This window comes from Vanacampus margaritifer, chromosome 7, assembly GCF_051991255.1.
Source record: "Vanacampus margaritifer isolate UIUO_Vmar chromosome 7, RoL_Vmar_1.0, whole genome shotgun sequence".
Lineage (NCBI taxonomy): Eukaryota > Metazoa > Chordata > Actinopteri > Syngnathiformes > Syngnathidae > Vanacampus > Vanacampus margaritifer.
The window spans coordinates 18,337,946-18,355,062 of NC_135438.1; the positions used below are offsets into that span (position 1 = coordinate 18,337,946).

Genomic DNA, 17,117 nt, shown 5'->3' on the forward strand with positions numbered 1-17,117 from the left:
AAAAACATGGATGAATCTTCAACACATAGGCTACCCAAAAAGAACACATTTATTTTCATTCGGTCATAAGAAGAGTCCTTTACTGACATATATCTGTTAATGTCTTCAAACGTGGTATGATTATTAACATAATTGTTGTTTTTTCCAACTTACAATTTATTGTCTTCAAATTGAAGCCGAATACAAGTAACAAAAAGAGTACAAAGAAAATTAAATCTTTCACAAAGTGTATGACTCAACTGGCTTTTTGTCCAATATAACGTTGCAGTGAAAGTATTGCGGTCGCCCATCCGGGGCAAGACTATGTAAGAGATTTTCCATTGTAAACACCCAGAATAGAACCACATCATGCCCTGTATAGAAAAATACCACCCACGTGATTTACAACAGAACAATTTTATGTCTGTAGGCACAAGATTAGCTTGCTGGCTGTAATTCAAAATCGAAAGCTTTTATGGTTGGACAGTCATTTCCATTGATACTTTTTTTTTTTTTAATAGAAGAAACATGTTCAGTAAGGCTCGAAGCATCTGTGACCTTCACTGGAATCATGGGATTATACTATACAACACTTTCTACATTTTACATAACAATGTCAGTCTTAAATTGCTCAACATCTCCCACTTCCAGGGACCCCATTCAATTAAGGCAGCGTTTAAATATCTGGCCCGAAGTCCTCATTAGTGTTCTTATCTCAAAAACGAACACCGTCAAGCTTGATCCGTCCACCGAGCATCCTCAAATCAAGCTGTCCTGTCAATTTCAGCACTGCTCTTCCCCCAGTGAGGCCCGAAAGTCACTCAGGTCCAAGGAGTCCACCGGTATGGGTGTTTTCCTGCCACTTTTAAGGGTCTGGCTGGAGTAGACCTCTACGGACTTAGAAATGGAGTGCACAGATGGCTCTCGGAAATATTCGAAAGCCTCTCTTGCGTGTTCCTCACGAATGCTCTGCTCAAAGGTCTTGCGTTGGTGCCTGAACTCGATAACAGTCTTTGTGTAGGAGTTGAGTGTGGTGACCGATGCACCCATGCAGCAGGTGAAGGACGCCCAGGCCATGCTAATATGTCACAAACACACACACACACACAACGAGTTAGTTACCTGCGACTCACTTTCAGTTTTAACCTCTGGAGAAAAAGTGGCGAGCGCTCAGTCCAAATTTTGATATTCCCCTCCCAATATCATCACAGTGTGTTTGCCTAGATTAGTGTCAATCCCTTTAAGTCCCTCTGCTCTCCTCAAGTAAAGCGGGTCATGTGTGAGGTCAGAAAATCAAATCATCATCTCATGTACTGATCGCTCAGGTTGCTCTGATGCTCCTACAAGGTCAAGAATTGTTGAGGCTCACAGATGAATTTTTCACACGCTGCACATATTGTAAGGGCGTGAAATATCATCCCCTTATGCAATCCCAATCGCGAGTGTATCGGGGCTTTGGCACCAAAGCCTAATCCTGCATAACATGAGAGCTTTGGCTTTTTTTTCATTAGTGACAGCGATGAGGTGAGAGTGGCGCTAAGAGACTACTTGAAGTGGCTACATGGAATTTTTAGAATCTATCTTTGTTAAAGGGGAAGTCAAAATCCCAAAGATTTCTTTATACAGTGGTACCTCGGAGTTTGAACATAGTTCGTTCCTGCGAAGTGTTCAAAGATCGAATTGTTCAACCTCCGAATTTTTTTTTTCCATAGGAAATAATGTAAATGCAATGAATCCGTTCCCAAGCTCCAAAAACAGAAAATTCCTATTTTAATTTCTATTTATGTTTTTTACATTTACACCCTGTACAGTATTTAAACAATTAAAAAAAATACCTTACCTTTTTGTTGTTGTGGTGTTATGGCATCAGTGGATGATAAATGCTATGTTAATGTTAGCTTTAGTTCATAAATCACATTTTAATGGAAAAAATATCTGCCTCAAATAAAAACCAAATATCAAAATTTATAGAAACATGGTCTACGTATATAGAATTTTTTAACCTAATTCTGGTTACTTAATTCTGTCTGTTAGCGAGAGCCACTACATCGTGATAACTTACATTGATGTTTCTGCATTTGGCAATTTATTATTATATTATATTATTAGTATGGGATTTTTTTTAATGGGCTTTAGGTGAACTGATGAATACACACACGCTCACACACACGCTCGCACGCACGCACGCACACACACACACGCACATACACATACTCACCCACATACAAAAAAAAAATGTATATATATATATATATATATGTGTGTGTGTATATGTATATATGTATATATATTAAAAAAAAAAACACATTTTTTTTTTTTTAAAAGGAGAGCAATGATGATGTCAAATCGAATGAACAATACTGAGCTCTAGAAAAACGCACGCACGCACACACACACACGCACATACACATACTCACCCACATACAAAAAATAAGTGTATATATATATATATATATATATATATATATATATATGTGTGTGTATATGTATATATGTATATATATTAAAAAAAAAAAAAACATATTTTTTTTTTTAAAAAGGAGAGCAATGATGATGTCAAATCGAATGAACAATACTGAGCTCTAGAAAAAAAAAAAAAAAAGTTAGCTTTAGTTCAGTGCTGAGTTTGTGTATTTTATATTGGGCATATTGTTAAGACTACTAAGCGGTCCTTGCGTGCGTTTTTTAACGTCAGGCACGTTGTTGAACAGCTAAGGGGGGTCCTCGTGCCAGTATTTACAGAAGTAGTCACGGTAGTTACAACTGCGCGATAATCTCCTTCCTAATTGCACTGTGGTTCGTAGCACTGTATGTTTTTCTTTGCTGCCACTGGCACTGTTGTCTTTCTTTGGGCCCATGGCAAAGAAAATTGTCGTGGAAAAAGCAAAATGCACTCGCGAGTTTGGAGCACCTCTGGGAGTATTCACGATCTGACTGCAAATGAGCAGTGCATCGTCTCAACTACCGCAACGTGAGCATTCGGCATTGCTCGGCTTCACTCGGCTACCCGTTTTCAAGGTACGTTCGGCTTAGCTTGCTTTGCTTGGGTGTTCAAACTCCAAAAATGAGTTCAAGCTCCGAGGCATTTTTTACTCAGATTTTTTAGTTGAAATCCGATTTGTACGAGTTCCGAGATGTTCAAACTCCGAGGTTCCACTGTAATAATATGTTGTATGCGCCCCCACCAGCCTAAACATAGCATTCTGATTACTTGCATTATTCGGATCCTTTATTTGACTTTTTATTATTCCCCTCACTTTTTCATCGTCTGTCTACTTACACATAAAAAAATTGATTTTCACAGTTCAAATTTCAATTTGCTCAAAAAATTCCAGCCAACCGGGATCTCATGTTTCTCATTCCACTTATATACAGTTTGCGTACAATTTCACATTTAATATCTAATGTGCCCCATTCATTTTTTATGGGACATATATTCAACTTTTTCCACACCCGCTCCCTGACAATTTACCATCATTCCCAACTGTTTGATACTGCTCAGTGGATCATTTGGTAAAGTATATTGTCACGTAAGCAGGAGGTCGTGGGTTTGAATCCCACCTCCAACTCTACTTGGAAAATGTATTCATGGCCATTCCGCTAAGTGATATACATGTTTACCAACTGACTATCATATGGGAAAATGCATTATAATTACACTTAAGTGACTTCAGTATTATACGACATTATTCAACATGAACACGCATCAGATAGCTGAAAGGTTAAGCACACGCCTGGCACTGTGGGGGCATATGAGGGTGTTGTATCAAATCCTGGTTGGAACACATTTTAACCCCAACTTCAATTTCAGAAAGAGTCATTGTCAAAAAATGTTTACATCCATTGTATTACCGGTAAATGTCATTTAACATTATTTAGTTTTTTTTCCTATATAGTACCATATTTTCAGCTATATTATACTGCATTATGCAATACGATTACAAACAATGTCACTGACACTTCCAGCTCCACAATGTCGTAGTGGTTGAAGCACGTGACTAGCCTGTAGAAGATCTGGGTTCAATTCCCTCTTAGAGCACATTTTAGTACACATTCAATTTCATATTATATTATATCATTTTCCAATTAAGATACGATTAAGATATAAAGATACATTATATAATTAACTCTTTGAGTGCCAGACGTTTTCAGAAAAGGGATGCCGTGGGTGCCAGCCGATTTTAAGCATTTTGACTGATCTTTCAAGGTCCATAGAAAATTATGTGTTTGGACTATGGAAACACACATACTACCAAATGAAAGATTGGACTCTCATCTTTCATCAGAAAAAAAAGTTTGTGTCTACCTTATTCCGTTTTTCAGTAATCAACAATAGAAAATGGTTAGTTTCACCTCTGTTTTGAAACAAACGTCTTTTAACGTCTTTGGCACTCCTCCATAGGATTTTACTAAACGTTATTTAACGTTTTTGGCAGTCAAAGAGTTAATATAATTTATCCAGAAATTGCATGTCTAGTTAATATTGTGTTTGTGGAACATGAACTAAGCAGCAAAATCCACCTGTTTTTATCCATCTCTAGGGGCAGCCATTTTGCCACTTGTTGCCAAGTAAAAATGACATCACAGTTGCTCAGGGCTCAGGTAATGACCAATCACGGCTCAGCTTGCATACATCACATGAAACTCAGAAAACAGGTGAGCTGTGATTGGTCGTTACCTGAGCCCTGAGCAACTGTGATGCCATTTTCACTCGACAGCAAGTGGCAAAATGGCCACCCCTGAGATTGACACAATATTCATCCAAATGACGTTCAGTGAAAGCGCAAAGAACATATTAAGAAACATTATGATGCAGAATCATACCAGAAAGACCAGCCATAGTCCCAGTTATAAGGCCTCCAATCGGGAGGTCCCAGACTGACGGTGACCTGGAAGACTTGCGTGTACATCACATGAGCCACCATGCCCAGAAGACCTGCAATCAAATGGAGGAGATTAGGAACATCCAACATTTTCTAACTTTTACTACATAAGTCATGAACACGACAGTCTCGGATATGTCAAAATGTTCCATCACTAAACCTTTAGTAAGATCTTCAATTTGGTGCAGCATGTTAAAGATGAAGTCAACCTTATATGTGACCTCACTAGTCTCAACATAACATTTCTATTAATATTACATTTGTGGAATATGAGTTATGCCGCAAAATACAGCCGTTTTTGTTCCATCTCATCTAAGATGACATCATAGTTGCTCAGGGCTCAGGCAATGACCAATCACAGCTCACCTGTTTTCTCAAGCTGAGCTGTGATTGGTTGTTAACCTTAGAACGTGTGATGTCATTTTTACTCGACGGCAAGTGGCAAAATGGCCGCCTTCTGATATAACTGCTGGATTTTGCTGCTTAACTCATATTCCACTAACACAATATTAACCAGAATACCGTAATTAGACTAGTGGGGCTGCATCCGGTACAGCAGTTCTATCATTGTTTGTTAACGAGGTTGTAGTTTTGTTAGTTGTACACCTTAGCAAACGACAATAATATACTGTACACATTGTTAAATTAGGTGTATTTGCAAGTAGTTGAGGCTTGCTATAGCAGGTATAAATGCATGGTGACAACCTGAGAGCACGGTGAAAACAGCAGCAAACGCATTGAGCTTGAGTCCGTCGATGACGTTGCTGGAATGGACCAGTTCCAAACACATGAGGCTGAAGCCCACCACCAGCAGAACTATGTACAGCATCTCCGATACCAGCGACAGCCAAAGCATCCCTGACAAGAAAGATATCATCATTACACAAAATGAACATTGTAATGTTTGATATTCTCAGTCAGAAATATCATTATGGAAATCATGGATGACATTCCTGTTTTTGAAACACAATTTCAAAGGTTTTAATGAGCAAACGGTGTGTATTACTGTTTGCATATTTCGTTATTGTATGGTGTTGTATGTCATAATTAAGCTCAACCAAGGTTAAGATTCCACTTCAAATGAATGCAGTATCGCTTATAAATGTTGTCTCCTGCTCTATTTAATCATTCTGACAATTCCTGAAGGCCCATTGGGGGGGGAAAGTAATTTCTTGTGATTGATCCATAAGCGTAATGCATCATTGTGTTTTGTTTTGTTCATAAACGATCATACAACATATTGGATTCATCGGGAATAAAGGACACGATGTGCGTCAAGCGTAACATACATTATTTGTTCAACACTTAGCAAGACTCAATTTTGTCTCATGTTTAAATTGAAGCCTAGCTGTCAGTGATTCAATATTAGACAATCAATGGCCTTCCATTTTATTAGATAAATATTCACACACTTAGTCACGGATACTGCAACCACTTGAAACGTAATGTGAAAAATCAAGAAAAGAAAAAAGTCTGCCCGTATAGAGAGACATCTGCAAGCAAAATTGCATTTCTATTGTTTTAGGAAAGAATGGACCAGATTTTTTTAGCTTTTAATATGTCAAACCCATCATAGAACACTCACCTTTCTCGGATGCAGGAGCCAAATCAATGAAGCTGCGGCATCGCTCACCTACAACCATGGAGAATAACACAATTAACTTTTGTTTTTATTTGTTAATTTTTCCTTTCGGACAATCATAGAGGCAATTACCAACAATTACTTTTCACATACAATTATACCCGAAAAGAAGAAGGGCTGACGGGATGAAGCCGAAGTTTATTAATTCCTGTTCCCAGAATGCAATAGGACGCAGATAATCAATTTTGTTGTTGATGTGATGACACAAACTAGAATAAGTTGTCTTCTAAAACACACAAACAAACAAAATAAAGAGTAATATTATATAAGATGGTTCTTCTTTTGTTGTGTGACAATCATTTTGCAGAGCACTAGAAACACTGATACTGAAATACAATTTGAGAAAGTAAAAAAAAAAAAAAAGACCCTTCTTTGCAATGACACGTAAAGCCTTGGACGGGGCAAAGAAAAAAAAAAATAAAACCATGTGCCAATTCCACAGAGATGCCTCATCTTTTAAGTAGAATTTGCTGTTAGAGTTGTTGTAAAGGAACACTTTAATCAGGTAGACGGAGGCTGGCAACAGCTGTTTTGAGGAAAAACTCATCAAGGCCGCTGTTACATAATCCTTATTAACTCAAGCTGTCTCAGCTCCCCCTCCATCGTACAGCCACTTGATGAGATAGACATGTCCTAGTAATGCCCTCAGGAATCATTTCAATTAATGTGCTGTTTTTGTTGCTGGGTGACACAAAGTAACCTGAAGTGCGGCACACGTCTCAAACGTTACAGGGGTTGGCAACAAAAATGGAAAATGCACTCCACTTGTTATTCCAGATTTAGAAACTGTGTGCCAGCTACAGAGGAGTAATCTAGCCAGAGAGCAGCTTTGACCTTGCTTGTCATGACCTCAAAATGCACACATTAGCTTCACACTCATCTTTGCTCTTGTTCCTTAATTACTAGCTTTGTAGGCTATGTGTTGTTTCAACTATTTTTCACACGCCATCTGAGTGACAAAACAATGAGAAAGCATAGTGAATGCACTGGTTTTCTAGTGGACCCGCAGAGTAACTTTTAAACTCCTCCAAACTGTTCAATTGGTCCATGAAGCACCAAAAAAGTGTGCCGATTAAATGGCTGCCAATCCAATGTATCCTTTAGTTATTGAAAAGTGCAAATTTAGCCAATTGAAATCATCAAAACAAATACAACTTTATTGAAACAGTCTGTGTCACCAATTCTGTCATTACAAAGACAATAATGTTCAGTTTTGATTTGATCGTAAACAAAAAAACATGTAGCTAAAAGACTGAGTGAAAATGTTGGAAAAATACTTTCCGTTGGAATGTACTCCACTACTATAACAAAAACAAGAAAACAAACTACAACAGTAATAACCAAGCAGGGGGGCGTGGCACCCTTGTGTGCTTTAAGATGAACCTCTTAATTTGTCTGAAAACTATTATTTATTAATAACAATGCATATTTGTTCATCTATGCCAGGGACAGACAGAACAATAAAATGCTCTTTCATCATCATCATCATTATCATCATCCACCTGTTGCATTCATACAACAGGATATGTCACAGCTTCCTGTGACTATATCACTATATATATATATATATCATGTATATTGTTGTTTTAATATACCAAAACACATCTTCCACAAGTTAGACCCATGAAGCTCAGATTTGCGCTAAGAAACATTTAATATATGTTTATCACAAATAATGGAGGGGAAAAGAGGGGGGAGAAAAATCCCAGAAAAAAACTCTCAAAATAGATTTAAAAAAATTAAGTTTACATTGAAAAAAAAATCCACAAATACTGCATATGCAAATCCATGAGTGCTGAACCGCGAGTATGTGGGGGATGACTGTACTTTGTTGCTGTAGCTACTTAAGTAGATATTCAGGTATTTCTACTTTACTTGAGTACTACACTTTTTTCCTGACGTCCTTTTACTTATATTCCATACATTTGAAGATGTATGTATTGTACAGTATATCTTCACTTTGTCAAAATACGCTTGTTACTTCCGTTCCATGTAATCAAGACATAGAGAAACACAATAGAGAAAGGTGAAGTCAACAGTAGTTGAGATTATGATTGATTGATTGATTGTTCAGCGGAGAAAAAAAAAAACAGCAACATGGAGTGATATGAGCCAGATAGTATAAGAATGAGAGAAACAAGATAATTCCGCTTCCATGTCTTTAGTTAAGATACATTTTTAAAGATGTTGGCCCCAAGAATTATTAATCCCCTTTGTTATATCTTGTGTCATCCTAAAAACCACCAGCTTCTGGCATCCAAAAAATGTCTGTCTATTCTGAAAATAAACAGCATACAAGAGAGGTGTATTTTTTCAGTTGTTATCATTTGATAATTTCACATGTTAATAAATTCTAGGAGTGAACAATTTTGAAAAATTATCTCATTGAATTTTTTTCTCTCAATATTGAAAAAGCAAATGTGACTTTTTTCAAACTCCTCTTCCCTTTCCTGTTTTTTTTTTTAACAAATGCAAGCAATAAATAATTACAATAAATAATATCAGATTCATCATATGTAAATGTTTTGGTCTTGCATGTTAGTCTTCCGCTAAAATTTAGGCAAATGAACCATGCATGAATTAATATGAAAGAAAGTTTATTTGTCTACTTCAATTTGAGTTGTTAGCTAAGCACTTTGGCTTGCAGTGTTGTTGTACTACAACTTCATAAAATTCTACCAAACAAGTGTGGCATAAACATAAGTCAAATTACAACAATACTGCAAACAAATCTGTGTCTTCATCACTTCAATTTTTCATGTTTCATGAAAGAATAATATGTAAACTGTAAACATGTGGACTGCACTTTAAGCACTGAACTTATCTAGGCACTATATAAATAAATAAAATATACAAAACTAGCCTACAGAGTCATATTGACCAACCGAAATGAAGAATTGCTTTCCCCCCAAATTGCATTCTACTACATTGTAAGCACTAGTCGGTTCATGTTATCAAAAACTATGGGAACATTCTATAAATATATTGACTTGAATAATAATTTACTTCCGGTTTCACTTTTTAAAACTTTAACTTGACTTGACTTTAATTTTATTTTTAAAGCAGTACTTCTGCATTTACCAAAGTGTTTTTTACACAAGTATCTCTACTTAATACTTAAATACGAGCCTGTTTCCATGGTGATGAGTGTATTATTGGAGGAGTGGGTGGGAGACACGTGCCCTTGCAACGTCAAGTCCCTACAACGCACGCACACACACTTGGCGATCTTACTTTCATCGTGGATGTTCTCCTCACACGAGAACCAGATTCCAGTGTGGAACTGGCGGAAGAGGAAGCGGTCGTCTCCGGTCTCCCAGCTGTAGACCACCTTGTTTGGGTCGGTCTCGTTGACGCCGTAGTCGATGCACTGGTGGGTCCGCAGTTTGCTGCACTTGGGCTTGGGGACCCTCTGCGTGCCCACGCACCAGTAGGTAGTGATGAAAGCCGTGATGGAGAAGAGCAAGGCAAAGAAGTTCAAGCCCACCGACAGAAGAGTCCTGCATCTGCGAGTTGTCTTCATTGTCTGCGAGGAGGTGGCGGCCAGTTCATGGGTACAAGTGAAAGAAGAGAGGCTCAATCCCAAATGCATCAAACGTTCCACTCTTTCCAAGAGTATCCATTTAAGTGCAAGAAACACGCAGCCAAGTCCCGTCGCCAAGAGTCAGTCTTGCAGCATCGGGTCCCAGCTGCGATTTGACACTCGGTCGCTGGCCAATGAGTGTCTCATAGGAAGTCACGTTGTCAAAGGATTTGACTCCTGCTTGTATCCAGTGTGGGATTTTCTTATCCGCCACACGCGTTTGCGTCATGAGGATGCGTGCCCTCCTCCCTACTCGACATGACGACGCAAAACGTCACAGTGAACTTAACACCAAAAGTTCATTGCCGTGTGTGCGCGCGCGCGCGTGTAGGACTTACATTGGCTTGATTACCAGTTTATGTACATTCTTTTTTATTGTGTTTATTTTCATCTGTTATATTCAAATGTAATTTCTTTAAACTTGTATCAAAAATGTATTTTTTTTAAGAGTAAGACAGTATAACAAACAGTACAGGCCAAAAGTTTGGACACACCTTCTCATTCAATACATTTGCTTTATTTTCATGACAGCACATTGTAGATTCTCACTGAAGGCATCAAAACTATGACAGCAACTATGACAACTAACGAACACATTTGGAGTTATGTACTTAACAAAAAATGTGAAAATACTAAAATAAATACATAAATAATTAGCCACGTCCTTTTCTTTGATTACTTTTTCGCACATTCTTGGTATTCCCTCGATGAGCTTCAAAAGGTCGTCACCTGAAAGGGTTTTCCAACAGTCTTTAAGGATGTCCCAGAGGGAAGAATGAAAAGAGTATGCAAAAAAGTAACCAGACCAAAGGATGGCTATTTTTAAGAATCTATTATATAATACTTTTTTCCCCCAGTTATTTCACCTTTTTTTTGTTAAGGTCATAATGCCACATCAGTTCATACATAGTTTTGATGCCTTTAGTGAAAATCTACAAAGTAACCAGTCAATAAGGCAAATGCATTGAATAAGAAAGTGTGTGCAAACTTTCGGCCTGTACTGTATATGAAAAATACAATCAGAAACAGAAAACAGACAGAGGTCAAGACAAATTTATTTATAATAATAATTTAATATAAATTGTATTTGTAATGTACTTTACATTTCAAGAGAAATCTGAAAGTGCTACAGTGGCAGTAAAAAAAAAACACAGTACAAGTAAAAAAAAAAAAAGAAAAGTGCAAAAAAGTGAAATAAGTGCATAGCCCTTAAAAGCCCAGAATCACAAAAGAGACTCAAAGGGTTCACAAGCCCACAGTTGACAAATATTAATGACATCCCTTGATCTTAACCCACTTGAGGGCAAGGAAAAACTCAAAGTTCAGTGGATGCCTTGACACAGACGCAAGATCTGCACCTGCAAAAACAAGTATGTAGGTCTACTGTACCTGCAAAAACACACTTATAACTGTTGTTTTCCTCAAGTGGAGGCATTCTTAAGGTGCCATTTTACAAATATTATAGGCTGCCATTGTAGCAGATAAGTAAAATAAATGACCCCCCCCAATACAATGCAACTGTCATGTATTGGCATTGGGTTGTGGTCGGAATGAGGACCCCCCCCCGTGCAGAGAAGCAGGTAAATTACATTATCTCCCCCAAAAAAAGTGTGATTATATATTGGTCCAAGAGGCGACTTTTCAACTGTAACTGACATCTCTCAGCAGCGTGCCTTCATCTTCTACCCCCAGTGGCTAAGCTGTCCTCGAACACGACAGGCGAGAGCGCACCACCAGCAATGTGTCCCAAATTCCGTTAAATAAGATGCTACTGATATGGTACCTGGGCTTGGCTTTTATTAAGCCCACATTAAAGTGACAAAGACACAAGAATGGTACACACACCAAATAGCCATTTGGAAAAAGTTACATGTGAGGGTCCAATCATGCTAATGCTGATTAGCTATAATATAGCAAAATCAGTGCTTAATACGAGTTTTTTTTTTCCCCAGGAGAGCTCAGTATTGTTCATTCGATTTGACATCATCATTGCTCTCCTTTTTTTAAAAAAAAAACAAATAAATTAAAGAAAAATTAATAAATGTTTTTTTTTTTTAATATATATACATATATATATACATATACACACATATATATATATATATATATATATATATATATATATATATTTATTTGTATGTGGGTGAGTATGTGTATGTGCGTGTGTGTGTGCGTGCGTGCGAGCGTGTGTATATTCATCAGTTCACCTAAAGCCCATTAAAAAAATCCCATACTAATAATATAATATAATAATAGATTGCCAAATGCAGAAACATCAATGTAAGTTATCACGATGTAGTGGCTCTCGCTAACAGACAGAATTAAGTAACCAGAATTAGGTTCAAAAATTCTATATACGTAGACCATGTTTCTATAAATTTTGATATTTGTTTTTTATTTGAGGCAGATATTTTTTCCATTAAAATGTGATTTATGAGGAGGTTAGACCATTGGTCGATATTCAGAGTTTGTTTATTTTTCCAGTTAACAACTATTGTAATTAATACGAGTTTTGGTGTGGAGTTTGCATGATCTCCAACATACTTGTGTGGGTTTTCTCTGGCCACTCAGGTTTCCCGACGCATTACAAAAATACATTTTGAACAAATTTTGTCAAAATGAGGAGTTAGTCATTTAAAACACACACATATTTTGCTCTATTTGGTGAAACTTTCATTATGACTTAAAGACCCAGTGTGTAGTCCTTAGCGGCATCTTGTGGTTAAAGAATAGCATTAGAAGCACGTAGGAGGAGCACGGACATTACGGTGGCTCAGAGAGACCACATTTCGCAAGTTTACCACCAATCCTTATTTTGCGTGAGCGAACGAGCATCTTGGCGAATGACGGCGACTTGGCATTAGATGTGAAGCTAGGCGAGCCACGCCGAAAGACCAAGTGAGCAGGAATTAGCCAGAGCAGCTAACAAGAGCGGCTAGCGGGAGTTGGCCAGAGCTATTGCGTGGAGTGGCTAACAAGAGCGGCTAGCGGGAGGAACTAATAAATTAAAAAAAAGCTAGTAAAATCTTGCGAGAGCAAAGCAGAAGGTGACAAGCGACGGGAGCCTGAATCACAGGACTCAGCGACGACCACCTGCAGGCCCCAGTTCTGGAAGGTAAGCTGCGGTCGGCCCATTGGGTCCGACACTTGATGCAAGCACCACTCGGGCTAACTACATTCGTGAAGTTGTCCTTTAACATGGCAGCTCTAGTAAAGTGAGATTACAGCCATGTAATATAATAAGTGATTACTAGACCTACAATTATATAAAAATAATAATAAGTTAATGCAATACGACGCATGCATTTTTTTCTTGCATCTTATTGACATGAACAGTCGTTTTTTTTAAGTTTGTTTTTTAGTTTTAATTAGTTCACCACTAGATGGTGCTAGGGATCACTGAATGTCCATTTAACAGTAGTACAGCATAAATCCAGAATATATATAAATAAAAAGGTAAATTCCACTGATTGTCACACCCAATCATATATACAGTATATATATATATATATATATATATATATATATATATATATATATATATATATATATATATATATATTAGGGGTGTTAGAAAAAATCGATTCGGCAATATATCGCGTATATATATTACAGCGCGCAATTCTCGAATCGATTCGATATGCGACCGAATCCATTTTTAAACATCAATTTTTTATGGGAATATTCAACAAAACGTCTTACTTAGGGTTAGGATTTACACATTAAGCATGGAAGAATGTTATATTAATGGAACATTAAGCCTTAATATTTTATTTCAGTGCTGTTCAAACATGAAACAGACTGCAACATGTTTGTTAAATGCAGTGGCTCAGTTATAAGCCTGAATTTTCAGATAAATAAATACATTTTCATACAAATCTTACAGTGCACAAAAATCAATTCACAGATTCGCATCGGGATTAATCGGTAACGAATTGTGACCTATGAACCTATGAATCCTGATACGAATCGAATCGCCAGGTACTAGGCAATTCACACCCCTAATATATGTATATATATATATATATATATATATATATATTTATATATATATTTATATTCATATATTCATATTCATTTCATATATATATATATATATATATATATATATATATATCCATAGCCCATCATTATTAATCCACATGATAGGACACATTCCATATAGAATTCTTACGTAATTCATCAGGCGGAAGTACGAAAACTGATCTGAAATAGTCAAACGCACACATTTCCTCACAGCTTTCCCTAAGCCTGTAGGTCACATGGACAAAAAAAAAAAAGCGGTCGGATAGACATTGTAATGCTCTTTTGTTACACTTAATGTCAGCACAGCTGCTGTCTTTGCTTGCATGAATGTCTCAGCAGGAACAAACAGATTAAAAATACTGGACAAGACCGCGGATGTGATTGTTGTAACTTGAGGGGATCATTTCATGTTGACGTACATGGCCCCAAATTCCATATGGTACTACATTGCTCTGGGCAGGAAAATGGATGGCTATAAAATGAGCTTTTGGTATTTTTTTACAAGTATCCATGTCAAAAGAGATTAAGCGCAGGAAGCAATGCAACTTTTTATTGGGCTTTGAACACCGTGTGAGCATATGTGCATAGAGTGCAACGTTTGAGACCTAAGCTTTTGATAGACAGACTTCATTTGTATTTCAGTGGCAACTCACCCTCAAAGCTGCTAAGAGTAGAATTTTCCACTAAACAGATAGCCCTTGAGGATTAGTCTTCATAATCTGTGGTTCACTGATCCTCGAAATCATACTGTCTGGGTGCTCGGAAATCAGCTTACAGTGACAGTAGATGTTGTGCGAGTGGTTTTATGATTGCAGCTGCATGCGCACGTACAGTAGCAACAAACCACAACATGACAATCATTTAACAGGAGCAGAGACGTGTCACCATTGGCAGATCTCCCCCTACGTCTTGGGGATGATTTTTTGATCAACTTGGTTCTGATCCGCAGAACATTAGTTCCACTTTACTTCCGTTTCTGCACGGTCACATGATACTGAGGCACTTGGAGGCTGTGTACCATTTTACCATCTAGCTAAATAAGTGTTGAGTTGGGATACCTGCAGAACATTAAAAAAAAAAAAATCTTTAATAGTAATGAAACGTTGGATGCTTCCTTGTAGTGAGCATTAATACAGATTGACGATTGATTACTATTTCTACACTTAATCACACAATCAACATGGCTGCAGATGATACCATCCATAGTTAGGGTTTCACACATTTGCAACTTTGTCCTACACACATTACAAGCAAGAGCAAATCTAAGTAAAAAGCAATGTTTTGGATTGGGAAGAATTAAGAGATTGTTGTATCATTGTGCTTCTTAGATAATGATTTGAATGAATGAGCCATCCATCAGCAGTATGCGAAATGTCGCCGGGCCATAGTTGAGTCTCTCTCCAGTATTGCTGGTGTCCGCATGGGAGTAATCACTGAAATTAAAACACAATAGGGCCAGCGAAAAATGTCATATGTGCTCTCTACATTTCGTTGGTGGAAATGGGCCAGCAGCTGAAAATCCAGAAACAATCGATTACAGGTATGTTTATCATCTGCTTTCTCAGGGTTAGCCTTGCTAGCTGCCAGCTACAACATGCTAGCTACTATACATCATGGTGTAAATGCACCAAAATGACCTTGAGTTTTACCTACGGAAGCCACTGCTGCTTAAATGTGAAAATTAATATAAAGTATCAGCGCTATAGAACCCTATGCCTACAACAACATGCTAGTTGATCAGTGTCACTTTAACAGCTTGAAGGTAGGCGTAAAATCTTCAAATGAAAATCGTGACTTTAATGTGTTTCGTGAAAATTAGCGACCAAGCAGTCATCTAGACCGCACCGGAGTGGCAGCAAAGCAACGATCATACAAGAAATCTTACTTTACTTATACTTTGAGATCTCCGCATGTCAACCACCGTTTAAGCTGTTCCAAAGTGTGTTTGTCGATTGAAACATGTTGAAATTTCGCGCCTAGGACGTCGTTCTCTTCCAAAATGATGTGTAGCGTATGTCCTACTCTGTTATTTTGTCCGACTCATGCATATTAATGAGGAAAACGTGACGTCATTTTAAAATCAAGCTTATTGATATGGTATGGTGGGGAACCTAAACGCAGAGAAGCAAGTTAGCAAGGTAAGTGTGTACTTAAAAAAGTAATTTAATTGAAAAACAAAAACAACATACTTGAGTATCCCAAAAACACAAAAGTCCCAAAACAAGACACAAATTAGGAGGAATAAGCGGTTCAGAAAATGGATGGATGGAGTGCTTTTTATTCAGGAATAAACAATATTTCCTTCCTGTATTGGCTTGGATGTAAGCCAAGTCACTGAGGGGTATTAACAATTATTTCTTTAAATGTAACTTTGACTTACAACACTCATAATCAACAATATTGTTGATTGCCAATAGTGGGTTCTGTGAGGCATTGCTTAATTTCTAAATCAAACTTGTTTATTACTTGAAAAGGACAAAAAACATATTTTTTAAAAGAGGTTATTTAACTTCAAAACCAATTAAGAACAACAAAACTTAAGTTACGTAACTATGCAACATATTTCATAGCATACAACCATACATGTGATCTCTTGGAGATCCACTCGTTTTGCCGTAATTATTATTATTTTTTACTGGACTTAATGAAGAAACCATTGGCCAAGCGCCAGCAGGACATCTAGCAAAAAAATTCCGCAAATCTATTACGCTCTTTTCCTCGTCTGTTCATTAATCGCACCAACAAGTGAACCACTTTTTTTTAAAGAGCAAGATTCATTTCCCAGATTGTGCAACATGCTTTGGAGCCTCGGACCAATTCCACCCATCACTACATGTGCGCTGTATAGCCAAGGCCAGGGCTGGACTGACGCAAAAAATAAAAAATATTGGCCGGGCCCAACTCTGCCACTGATGTTGATTGGTTCCGTTTGCTATCTATATTGTGATAATACATTAATGGATTGCACACTTTAAATTGTGAGCCGGTCTGTAGGGGTATAATT

The 17,117-nt window shown here is 37.5% G+C and overlaps 1 protein-coding gene across 1 annotated transcript; it reads right to left on the reverse strand.

Moving 5' to 3' along the window:
• Positions 1 to 31: 31 nt before the first annotated feature.
• On the reverse strand, positions 32 to 10,293 carry LOC144055807 (germ cell-specific gene 1-like protein). Its single transcript, XM_077572126.1, has 5 exons — positions 9,739 to 10,293; positions 6,448 to 6,495; positions 5,568 to 5,720; positions 4,804 to 4,915; positions 32 to 1,057 (listed from the first exon to the last, which is right to left on the reverse strand). The coding sequence occupies exons 1-5, from the start codon at positions 10,094 to 10,096 to the stop codon at positions 763 to 765; spliced, it is 966 nt and encodes a 321-aa protein (XP_077428252.1). The 5' UTR covers positions 10,097 to 10,293; the 3' UTR covers positions 32 to 762.
• Between the last annotated feature and the right edge of the window lie 6,824 nt (positions 10,294 to 17,117).